The sequence below is a fragment of the Pseudophryne corroboree genome, chromosome 9, assembly GCF_028390025.1.
Source record: "Pseudophryne corroboree isolate aPseCor3 chromosome 9, aPseCor3.hap2, whole genome shotgun sequence".
Lineage (NCBI taxonomy): Eukaryota > Metazoa > Chordata > Amphibia > Anura > Myobatrachidae > Pseudophryne > Pseudophryne corroboree.
In genome coordinates, this window is record NC_086452.1 from 24,289,403 (window position 1) to 24,302,704 (window position 13,302).

The 13,302-nt window shown below is 45.4% G+C and overlaps 1 protein-coding gene across 3 annotated transcripts in view; it reads left to right on the forward strand.

The window, feature by feature from the left end:
- Positions 1-13,302, forward strand: part of LOC134957294 (zeta-crystallin-like) — a 75,111-nt gene that overhangs the window by 14,984 nt on the left and 46,825 nt on the right. For all 3 annotated transcript variants that reach the window (XM_063939073.1, XM_063939074.1, XM_063939072.1), the window contains exon 3: positions 11,721-11,873. In XM_063939073.1, the coding sequence (XP_063795143.1) occupies positions 11,721-11,873 (153 nt within the window). The remainder of the gene's footprint in view (positions 1-11,720; positions 11,874-13,302) is intronic.

Here is a 13,302-nt window from a genome sequence, read left to right on the forward strand (position 1 = left end):
CCCTCAGTATACGCGGGGGCTTTACAAGCAGAATCAGGCACGGTGGGGGGCCCGTCTCAATGAATTTTAGTGCGCAGTGGGCTCACTCGCAAGTAGACCCCTGGATCCTTCAGGTGATATCTCAGGGGTACAAATTAGAATTCGAGACGTCTCCCCCTCGCCGTTTCCTAAAGTCGGCTTTACCGATGTCTCCTTCTGACAGGGAGACAGTTTTGGAAGCCATTCACAAGCTGTATTCCCAGCAGGTGATAATCAAGATACCCCTCCTGCAACAGGGAACGGGGTATTATTCCACACTGTTGTGGTACCGAAGCCAGACGGCTCGGTGAGACCGATTCTAAATCTAAAATCTTTGAACACTTACATACAGAGGTTCAAATTCAAGATTGAGTCACTCAGAGCAGTGATTGCGAACCTGGAAGAAGGGGACTACATGATGTCTCGGGACATCAAGGATGCTTACCTTCATGTCAAAATTTACCCTTCTCACCAAGGGTACCTCAGGTTATTGTACAGAACTGTCGCTATCAGTTCAGACGCTGCCGTATGGATGGTCCACGGCACCCCGGGTCTTTACCAAGGTAATGGCCGAAATGATGATATTCCTTCGAAGGAAGGGAATTTTAGTTATCCCTTACTTGGACAATTCCCTGATAAGGGTAAGATCCAGGGAACAGTTGGAGGTCGGTGTAGCACTATCTCAGGTAGTGTTGCGGAAGCACGATTGGATTTTCAATATTCCAAAATCGCAGCTGGTTCCGACGACGTGTCTTCTGTTCCTAGGGATGATCCTGGACACAGTCCAGAAAAAGGTGTTTCTCCCGGAGGAGAAAGCCAGGGAGTTATCCGAGCTAGTCAGGAACCTCCTAAAACCGAGCCAAGTCTCAGTGCATCAGTGCACAAGGGTTCTGGGTAAAAGGGTGGCTTCCTACGAAGCAATCCCATTCGACAGATTCCACGCAAGAACTTTCCAGTGGGACCTGCTGGACAAATGGTCCGGGTCGCATCTTCAGATGCATCAGCGGATAACCCTGTCACCAAGGACAAGGGTGTCCCTCCTGTGGTGGTTGCAGAGTGCTCATCTTCCAGAGGGCTGCAGATTAGGCATTCAGGACTGGGTCCTGGTGACCACGGATGCCAGCCTGCGAGGCTGGAGAGCAGTCACACAGGGAAGGAATATCCAGGGCTTATGGTCAAGCCTGGAGACATCACTTCACATAAATATCCTGAAGCTAAGGGACATTTACAATGCTCTAAGCTTAGCAAGACCTATGCTTCAAGGTCAGCCGGTGTTGATCCAGTAGGACAACATCACGGCAGTCGCCCACGTAAACAGACAGTGTGACACAAGAAGCAGGAGGGCAATGGCAGAAGCTGCAAGGATTCTTCGCTGGGCGGAAAATCATGTGATAGCACTGTCAGCAGTATTCATTCCGGGAGTGGACAACTGGGAAGCAGACTTCCTCAGCACGACCTTCTCCCGGGAGAGTGGGGACTTCACCCAGAAGTCTTCCACATGATTATAAACCGTCTCGACAGGTATTGCGCCAGGTCAAGGGACCCTCAGGCAATAGCTGTAGACGCTCTGGTAACACCGTGGGTGTACCAGTCAGTGTATGTGTTCCCTCCTCTGCCTCTCATACCCAAGGTACTGAGATTGATAAGATGGAGAGGAGTAAGCACTATATTCGTGGCTCCGGATTGGCCAAGAAGGACTTGGTAACCGGAACTTCAAGAGATGCTCACGGAGGATCCGTGGCCTCTACCTCTAAGAAGGGACCTGCTCCAGCAAGGACCCTGTCTGTTCTAAGACTTACCGCGGCTGCGTTTGACGGCATGGCGGTTTTGAACGCCGGATCCTGAAGGAAAAAAGGCATTCCGGATGAAGTCATCCCTATCCTGATCAAAGCCAGGAAGGATGTAACCGCAAAACATTATCACCGCATTTGGCGAAAATATGTTGCGTGGTGCGAGGCCAGTAAGGTCCGACGGAGGAAATTCAACTGGGTCGATTCCTACAATTCCTGCAAACAGGAGTGTCTATGGGCCTGAAATTGGGGTCCATTAAGGTTCAAATTTCGGCCCTGTCAATTTTCTTCCAAAAAGAACTAGCTTCAGTCCCTGAAGTTCAGACGTTTGTAAAAGGGGTACTGCATATACAACCTCCTTATGTGCCTCCAGTGGCACTTTGGGATCTCAATGTAGTTTTTGGGGTTCCAAAAGTCACATTGGTTTGAACCACTTAAATCTGTGGAGTTAAAATATCTCACATGGAAAGTGGTCATGCTGTTGGCCCTGGCCTGGGCCAGGCGCGTGTCAGAATTGGCGGCTTTATCCTGTAAAAGCCCTTATCTGATTTTCCATTCGGACAGGGCGGAATTGAGGACTCGTCCTCAGTTTCTCCCTAAGGTGGTTTCAGCGTTTTCACCTGAACCAACCTATTGTGGTGCCTGCGGCTACTAGGGACTTGGAGGACTCCAAGTTGCTAGACGTTGTCAGGGCCCTGAAAATATATGTTTCCAGGACGGCTGGAGTCAGAAAAACTGACTCGCTGTTTATCCTGTATGCACCCAACAAGCTGGGTGCTCCTGCTTCTAAGCAGACTATTGCTCGTTGGATTTGTAGTACAATTCAGCTTGCACATTCTGTGGCAGGCCTGCCACAGCCAAATATCTGTAAATGCCCACTCCACAAGGAAGGGGGCTCATCTTGGGCGGCTGCCCGAGGGGTCTCGGCTTTACAACTTTGCCAAGCAGCTACTTGGTCAGGAGCAAATACGTTTGTAAAATTCTACAAAATTGATACCCTGGCTGAGGAGGACCTGGAGTTCTCTCATTTGGTGCTGCAGAGTCATCCGCACTCTCCCGCCCGTTTGGGAGCTTTGGTATAATCCCCATGTCCTTACGGAAAATTACGTGACAGTGTCAGCTCTGTATAAAAAAACAGTGGTTGACATGAGACAGCCGGCTACTCAGCTTGTGCCTGTCCAGACGTCTCATAGGCCGTCAGGGGCTCTAAAGCGCCCGTTACCTCAGATGGCAGATACAGACGCCGACACGGATACTGACTCCTGTGTCGACGGTGAAGAGACAGCCGTGATTTCCAGTAGGGCCACACGTTACATGATTGAGACAATGGAAAATGTTTTATACATTTCTGATAATACGAGTACCACCAAAAAGGGGTATTATGTTCGGTGAGGGAAAAACTACCTGTAGTTTTCCTGAATCTGAGAAATAAAATGAGGTGTGTGATGATGCGTGGGTTTCCCCCCGATAACAATTGATAATTTCTTAAAAAGTATTGGCTGTATACCCTTTCCCGCCAGAGGTTAGGGTGCGTTGGTAAACACCCCCTAGGGGGGATAAGGCGCTCACACGCTTGTAAGAACAAGGGCTCTACCCTCTCATGAGATGGCTGCCCTTAAGGATCCTGCTGATAGAAAGCAGGAAGGGTATCCAAAAATGTATTCACACACATACTGGTGTTATACTGCGACCAGCAATCGCCTCAGCCTGGAGGTGCAGTGCTGGGTTGGCATGGTCGGATTCCCTGACTGGAAATATTGATATCCTAGATAAGGATAGTATATTATTGCCTATAGAGCATTTAAAAGATGCATTTCTATATATGCATGATGCACAGCGGAATATTTGCCGACTGGCATCAAGTATAAGTGCGTTGTCCAATTCTACCAGTAAAATGGTCAGGTGATGCGGATTCCAAACGGCATTTGGAAGTATTGCCTTTGAAAGGGGACATTTGGGGTCGGTCTTTTAGACCTGGTGGCCACGGCAACAACTGGGAAATCCACGTTTGTACCCCAGGTCGCCTCTCAAAATAAGACGCCGTATTATCAGGCGCAGTCCTTTGTTGGCAAGCGGACAAAAGGTTCCTCTTTTCTGCTCGTGACAGAGGGAGAGGAAAAAGGCTGAAGAGATTACCCAGTTCCCAGGAACAGAAATCCTTTCCCGCCTCTGCAAAGCCCTCAGTATGACGCTAGGGCCTTACAAGCTCAGGCACGGTGGGGGCCCGTTCTCAATGAATTTCAGTGCGCAGTGGGCTCACTCGCAAGTAGACCCCTGGATCCTTCAGGTAATATCTCAAGGGTACATATTGAAATTCGAGACGTCTCCCCCTCGCCGTTTCCAAAAGTCGGCTTTACCGACGTCTCCCTCTGACAGGGAGGCAGTTTTGGAAGCCATTCACAAGCTGTATTCCCAGCAGGTGATAATCAAGGTACCCCTCCTGCAACAGGGAACGGGGTATTATTCCACACTATTGTGGTACCGAAGCCAGACGGCTCGGTGAGACCGATTCTAAAATCTAAAATCTTTGAACACTTACATACAGAGGTTCAAATTCAAGATTGAGTCACTCAGAGCAGTGATTGCGAACCTGGAAGAAGGGGACTACATGATGTCTCGGGACATCAAGGATGCTTACCTTCATGTCAAAATTTACCCTTCTCACCAAGGGTACCTCAGGTTATGGTACAGAACTGTCACTATCAGTTCAGACGCTGCCGTAGGGATGGTCCACGGCACCCCGGGTCTTTACCAAGGTAATGGCCGAAATGATATCCCTTCGAAGGAAGGGAATTTTAGTTATCCCTTACTTGGACGATTCCCTGATAAGGGTAAGATCCAGGGAACAGTTGGAAGTCGGTGTAGCACTATCTCAGGTAGTGTTGCGGCAGCACGATTGGATTCTCAATATTCCAAAATCGCAGCTGGTTCCGACGACTTGTCTTCTGTTTCCTAGGGATGTTCCTGGACACAGTCCAGAAAAAAGGTGTTTCTCCCGGAAGAGAAAGCCAGGGAGTTATCCGAGCTATTACACAAAGGGGGCGACCCGGCACCGGTCTAAAAATAGTTTTTGATTACAGAAAAACCAAATTTGGACAATTTTCAAGTAAAATCTTTAATATAATGTCCAGTTTGGGGGTGCGCCCAGAGCCAGTGACATATGCATAAACAAAAGGGAGAAAGAAGAAGGCTCTTGTGTGGGCGCACTCATTCATGATAGTTAAATAACTAGAATGAATAACACTAGGTTGATTAGTCAGCAGATAAAACAAAATTTATTTGGAAATATTAAGAATATAATTGCCCCTGGTTGAGGAGATGTGAATGATCCCAGATAAAAATGTTCTGGTCCTGCCTCAGGAAATGAGATGGAGAGGGGTAGAGACACTGCAAGTCATAAACCCTTTCTCACCCGGCCAGTACAGATGATCTGTGTTAATGAGATCAATTAAGTCAATTGATTTTAGATTCTGTCATAATCCTAATGAAGGAATAACAGTTATTATGGCAATGAGTAATAATAGAAACAAATCAAAGGATATACCAGGGTAAAGAAAGAAAAGGATAGGAACAAATGGTGATGCTGCTGTTGGAGTCACATACCACACATCATATGCAATGATTGATGTTCTACAACACTGAGTATTCCCTGTGAGTCTCCACCTCAGGTACTAACTCAGCCCACACTGTTTCGCTTCCAAGATCGGACGAGATCGGGCATTAGCAGTGTAGTTTGATAGTAGAAGGATTTGGTCAGACGTCCAATGAGAGTGCACCTATATAGGGGGGGATAATTAGCTGGGTCTTATAGATACAGTGTGGATCTGCTTTTTGTGTTAGGCAGGAGACATCAAGTCCCACACCGGTGGTATTGTGTCCCTGGATCACAAATGAGAGTCCACGAAAAAGGAAGATATATAGATTTATGAAAAAAACGAAGATATATAGATTTATGAAAAAAACCCTAAAAAGGAAAATGGAGATCAATTAGGCTGTAGTTATTAGGAACGGGTGATAAAAATTACCCGTCCGTATAGATACAAATGGATAAGGAAACACGGATCAAGAAATGTTTTTATATATATGTGTACATTGGTACTGGTGTAAGGAACAGAAAATATGTCAAAGATAATTGTAGATACAAATAAATAGTACTGGTATATGCAATGAAATAATCACTAGTGACATGGGTGTCATTAGAAACACTTTGTGTGAATTGGAGCTGTTATAATCATTAGGATATAGGGAAATAGACATGAAATTCTCATATAACCCATGCAGCAATATGACAACAGGATCTGCAGGAGGAAAGTCAAAGAAGAATGCAGTATTTCTTTCCTATAAAATGTAGTTTTTAATCCTGATGCAATAAACTAAGATGCATAAGCCTGGAAAAAGGCATAAATGAAGCCACACAAAAAGCAGATAAATAGTACTGGTATATGCAATGAAATAATCACTAGTGACATGGGTGTCATTAGAAACACTTTGTGTGAATTGGAGCTGTTATAATCATTAGGATATAGGGAAATAGACATGAAATTCTCATATAACCCATGCAGCAATATGACAACAGGATCTGCAGGAGGAAAGTCAAAGAAGAATGCAGTATTTCTTTCCTATAAAATGCAGTTTTTAATCCTGATGCAATAAACTAAGATGCATAAGCCTGGAAAAAGGCATAAATGAAGCTGCACGGATATAGATACAATTTCTATGACAGCTGGGCAAAAATTAGCCCAAAATGGCAGGATGGAATGATCTGACCTGAGGCTAGGAGTGAATCACTTGCAGTTGGACAAAACAGGACCCATTGGAATGGAAAACATGTTTCACCCCTGTGGGTGAAATTGTATCTATATCCGTGCAGCTTCATTTATGCCTTTTTCCAGGCTTATGCATCTTAGTTTATTGCATCAGGATTAAAAACTGCATTTTATAGGAAAGAAATACTGCATTCTTCTTTGACTTTCCTCCTGCAGATCCTGTTGTCATATTGCTGCATGGGTTATATGAGAATTTCATGTCTATTTCCCTATATCCTAATGATTATAACAGCTCCAATTCACACAAAGTGTTTCTAATGACACCCATGTCACTAGTGATTATTTCATTGCATATACCAGTACTATTTATCTGCTTTTTGTGTGGCTTCATTTATGCCTTTTTCCAGGCTTATGCATCTTAGTTTATTGCATCAGGATTAAAAACTACATTTTATAGGAAAGAAATACTGCATTCTTCTTTGACTTTCCTCCTGCAGATCCTGTTGTCATATTGCTGCATGGGTTATATGAGAATTTCATGTCTATTTCCCTATATCCTAATGATTATAACAGCTCCAATTCACACAAAGTGTTTCTAATGACACCCATGTCACTAGTGATTATTTCATTGCATATACCAGTACTATTTATTTGTATCTACAATTATCTTTGACATATTTTCTGTTCCTTACACCAGTACCAATGTACACATATATATAAAAACATTTCTTGATCCATGTTTCCTTATCCATTTGTATCTATACGGACGGGTAATTTTTATCACCCGTTCCTAATAACTACAGCCTAATTGATCTCCATTTTCCTTTTTAGGGTTTTTTTCATAAATCTATATATCTTCGTTTTTTTCATAAATCTATATATCTTCCTTTTTCGTGGACTCTCATTTGTGATCCAGGGACACAATACCACCGGTGTGGGACTTGATGTCTCCTGCCTAACACAAAAAGCAGATCCACACTGTATCTATAAGACCCAGCTAATTATCCCCCCCTATATAGGTGCACTCTCATTGGACGTCTGACCAAATCCTTCTACTATCAAACCACACTGCTAATGCCCGATCTCGTCCGATCTTGGAAGCGAAACAGTGTGGGCTGAGTTAGTACCTGAGGTGGAGACTCACAGGGAATACTCAGTGTTGTAGAACATCAATCATTGCATATGATGTGTGGTATGTGACTCCAACAGCAGCATCACCATTTGTTCCTATCCTTTTCTTTCTTTACCCTGGTATATCCTTTGATTTGTTTCTATTATTACTCATTGCCATAATAACTGTTATTCCTTCATTAGGATTATGACAGAATCTAAAATCAATTGACTTAATTGATCTCATTAACACAGATCATCTGTACTGGCCGGGTGAGAAAGGGTTTATGACTTGCAGTGTCTCTACCCCTCTCCATCTCATTTCCTGAGGCAGGACCAGAACATTTTTATCTGGGATCATTCACATCTCCTCAACCAGGGGCAATTATATTCTTAATATTTCCAAATAAATTTTGTTTTATCTGCTGACTAATCAACCTAGTGTTATTCATTCTAGTTATTTAACTATCATTAATGAGTGCGCCCACACAAGAGCCTTCTTCTTTCTCCCTTTTGTTTAGTTATCCGAGCTAGTCAGGAACCTCCTAAAACCGAACCAAGTCTCAGTGCATCAATGCACAAGGGTTCTGGGTAAAAATGGTGGCTTCCTACGAAGCAATCCCATTCGTTAGATTACACGCAAGAACTTTCCAGTGGAACCTACTGGACAAATGGTCCGGGTCGCATTTTCAGATGCATCAGCGGATAACCCTGTCACCAAGGACAAGGGTATCCATCATGTGGTGGTTGCAGAGTGCTCATCTTCTAGAGGGCCGCAGATTCGGCATTCAGGACTGGGTCCTGGTGACCACGGATGCCAGCCTGCGAGGCTGGGGAGCAGTCACACAGGGAAGGAATATCCAGGGCTTAGGGTCAAGCCTGGATACATCACTTCACATAAATATCCTGAAGCTAAGGGCCATTTACAATGCTCTAAGCTTAGCAAGACCTCTGCTTCAAGGTCAGCCGGTGTTGATCCAGTCGGACAACATCATGGCAGTCACCCACGTAAACAGACAGGGTGGCACAAGAAGCAGGAGGGCAATGGCAGAAGCTGCAGGGATTCTTCGCTGGGCGGAAAATCATGTGATAGCACTGTCAACAGTATTCATTCCGGGAGTGGACAACTGGGAAGCAGACTTCCTCAGCACGACCTCCACCCGGGAGAGTGGGGACTTCACCCAGAAGTCGTCCACATGATTAAAAAACTCGACAGGTATTGCGCCAGGTCAAGAGACCCTCAGGCAATAGTTGTAGACGCTCTGGTAACACCGTAGGTGTACCAGTCAGTGTATGTGTTCCCTCCTCTGCCTCTCATACCCAAGGTACTGAGATTGATAAGATGGAGAGGAGAAAGCACTATATTCGTGGCTCCGGATTGGCCAAGAAGGACTTGGTAACCGGAACTTCAAGAGATGCTCACGGAGGATCCGTGGCCTCTACCTCTAAGAAGGGACCTGCTCCAGCAAGGACCCTGTCTGTTCCAAGACTTACCGCGGCTGCGTTTGACGGCATGGCGGTTGAACGCCGGATCCTGAAGGAAAAAAGGCATTCCGGATGAAGTCATCCCTATCCTGATCAAAGCCAGGAAGGATGTAACCGCAAAAACATTATCACCGCAATTGGCGAAAATATGTTGCGTGGTGCGAGGCCAGTAAGGCCCGACGGAGGAAATTCAACTGGGTCGATTCCTACATTTCCTGCAAACAGGAGTGTCTATGGGCCTGAAATTGGGGTCCATTAAGGTTCAAATTTCGGCCCTGTCAACTTCCAAAAAGAACTAGCTTCAGTCCCTGAAGTTCAGACGTTTGTAAAAGGGGTACTGCATATACAGCCTCCTTTTGTGCCTCCAGTGGCACTTTGGGATCTCAATGTAGTTTTGGGTTCCAAAAGTCACATTGGTTTGAACCACTTAAATCTGTGGAGTTAAAATATCTCACATGGAAAGTGGTCATGCTGTTGGCCCTGGCCTGGGCCAGGCGCGTGTCAGAATTGGCGGCTTTATCCTGAATAAGCCCTTATCTGATTTTCCATTCGGACAGGGCGGAATTGAGGACTCGTCCTCAGTTTCTCCCCAAGGTGGTTTCAGCGTCTCACCTGAACCAACCTATCGGTGGTGCCTGCGGCTACTAGGGACTTGGAGGCCTCCAAGTTGCTAGACGTTGTCAGTGCCCTGAAAATATATGTTTCCAGGACGGCTGGAGTCAGGAAATCTGACTCGCTGTTTATCCTGTGTGCACCCAACAAGCTGGGTGCTCCTGCTTCTAAGCAGACTATTGCTCGTTGGATTTGTAGTACAATTCAGCTTGCACATTCTGTGGCAGGCCTGCCACAGCCAAAAATCTGTAAATGCCCACTCCACAAGGAAGGTGGGCTCATCTTGGGCGGCTGCCCGAGGGGTCTCGGCTTTACAACTTTGCCGAGCAGCTACTTGGTCAGGAGCAAATACGTTTGTAAAATTCTACAAAATTGATATCCTGGCTGAGGAGGACCTGGAGTTCTCTCATTTGGTGCTGCAGAGTCATCCGCACTCTCCCGCCCGTTTGGGAGCTTTGGTATAATCCCCATGGTCCTTACGGAGTCCCCAGCATCCACTTAGGACGTTAGAGAAAATAAGAATTTACTTACCGATAATTCTATTTCTCATAGTCCGTAGTGGATGCTGGGCGCCCATCCCAAGTGCGGATTGTCTGCAATACTTGTACATAGTTATTGTTACAAAAATCGGGTTATTATTGTTGTGAGCCATCTTTCAGAGGCTCCTCTGTTATCATGCTGTTAACTGGGTTCAGATCACAGGTTATACGGTGTGATTGGTGTGGCTGGTATGAGTCTTACCCGGGATTCAAAATCCTTCCTTATTGTGTACGCTCGTCCGGGCACAGTATCCTAACTGAGGCTTGGAGGAGGGTCATAGGGGGAGGAGCCAGTGCACACCAGTTAGTCCTAAAGCTTTCTTTAGATGTGCCCAGTCTCCTGCGGAGCCGCTATTCCCCATGGTCCTTACGGAGTCCCCAGCATCCACTACGGACTATGAGAAATAGAATTATCGGTAAGTAAATTCTTATTTTTTTGTTCGTTTTTCTATGCCCTGATTTATTTATTTATTAATTATTTATTGTAATTATTTTCTTTGTTTCATTTTTTTTTTGTGCTGTTAATAATATTTGTTTTTTACTTGTTGTTTGTTTATAACACATTTGTTTGGTGTATTCATTTATTGTAAATATGTGTCTTTTATTTTAGCATGATGTGTCCGGTCATGGGTGTGCCAGACGCACCGCATCACCGGCGTCTGACATCATTACGCGGTGACGTGGCAGTCGGTACACAATCCAATGATGTCACCCGCGTTGACGGACACACCCACACACCTGTGCACTTTGGCTCCTATGTTATAGAAGATATGTTAAAAAAGGATTGCAGCTCGTAGCAAATGTTGTTTACAGAGTTGTAGACGCAGATTCCTTACAACCAACGCGTTTCATCATTGTCGATTTCATCAGGGGTAATGTGATACAACCTCCTGCCATAATAGGTGTCGCTTGTATGGGGAATGTGGCATTGAGCTTAGCGTAGGACGACAGTGGAAATTGACATTGCTGGAATTGCTAAATGGATAATGACTGTACTGGACACTATTCTGATCCATCTCTGCTTGGTCTTCTGTTGTATTGTCTATGTGTGTCATCTACTGTGTATAGAGGGATCAATGAATGAAGGGAGTGCTGTTCTGGTAGGACATAAAGGGGTAGATGTATTAAGCCTGGCGATGGCATAAGGAAGTGATAAACCAGTGATAAGTGCAAGGTGATAATGCATCAGCCAATCAGCTCCTAACTGTTAATTTACATATTGGCGCTGATTGGCTGGTGCGTTTATCACCTTGCACTTATCACTGGTTTATCACTTCCTTATGCCTTCTTCAGGTTAATACATCTGCCCCTTAATATTCTGGCTTCAGCCCCCAACCATAGATAACATTCTGGTTCCTTCTAGTATTATAATAATCATGCTTGCCTCTACTTTTTTTAAGGTTTTAATCAGAGTTCACGCGTGTGGGGTGAATCCGTTGGAGACTTATATCCGATCGGGTGGTCATGCCATTAAGCCAAACCTGCCGTACACCCCTGGCTCTGACACAGCTGGCGTTGTGGATGCAGTTGGGAGAAACGTAGCCTCATTAAAGGTAACTGATACATTTCCATGTTGTACTAACGCTTATCCTTTAGTGTTTTTGGGAAGGATACCAGTGAGTAGGTTACTATATGGTAGCAAGCAGTGAGCAACTCACTCCACACTAGCAATGTGAATTCTTTATTTAAACTCTGCAGTACAAATGTTGAGATTTAGCAGACAAGGACTCAACCAGGAGTCTGAGCCAAGTTACGGAAAAGTTATAGTCTTAATTTTTTCTTGCATTGGTACGAAGAAGGGATTAGGAATGAAGTAGATTTAGCTCATGAAAGGAGTAACTGTGTCATGCATCATAAAACCTAGGAGAAATCAGGATTTCTATTGGGTTGGCCAAATCCTTAGAATTCCCCCAAATCCGTTTCTTGTATAGCAAAGGAACAGACCCTTCGTATTATATCTATTCCTAAATTATATCATGGCTTTCACGTGTCTCTAGTATCTATGTATATTATTATCTTTTCTCTTACGTCCTAGAGGATGCTGGGGTCCATTTTAGTACCATGGGGTATAGACGGTTCCGCAGGAGCCTTCGGCACTTTAAGACTTTTTAAGAGTGTTAACTGGCTCCTCCCTCTATGCTCCTCCTCCAGACCTCAGTTTAGAAAATGTGCCCAGGAGACTGGACGCACTCTAGTGGAGCTCTACAGAGCTTTGCTGGAAAAGACTTTGATAGGTTTTTTTATTTTACAGGGAAGCTGCTGGCAACAGCTTCCCTGCTTCGTGGGACTTAGGGGGGAAGTTAGAACCAACTTCTCAATTAGTTAATGGTTCTACTTCCACTGACAGGACATCAATAGCTCCTGAATGTATTGAACTGACCTCATGCCTGGCCAGCGTTCACTCCCGCAGCACTGCCGCCACCCCCTAACAGAGCCAGAAGAAAGAAGGCGGGTGAGTATATTACCGGAGTCCTGCAGAGAGAGAGGGTCATCCGGTCCTCGTTGGCGGCTTGTCAGGTACCAGCGCAGTGGCGGGGACGCTGCGCGCCATGTCTCTTAGCGTGGGTGCAGAGCGCTCGGGGGGAAGGGGGCGCGCTCTGAGCGGCATGTAATGCCTTTTCTCTCGCTGGCATAGAATGCACATCCCCCGTCCATGAGGTTGTGCTACCCCCGGGGCCAGGATAAAGATTCCCATTCTGCGGTTGAAACGCTCCATTGCTAGGGGGCGGGGCTACTCAGAGGACACTCACTGCGCGCCATTTTTCTCCTGCAGACGCCACTGTGAGGATCCAGGCGCAATTTTTCCTCATGACACGGCTGATACAAGTAGCAGGGTGTTATAGGGGGGAAGGAGTGTATCTAATCAGGTGGATTATGCGCTAATAGCGTGTATTGCACATTACAGAGGGCGCTGTGTGTGAACTGGCAAATCCCTTTGTGTTTCTCTGACAGGCATCAGTGTGTGTCTGTCTCCGATAGCTT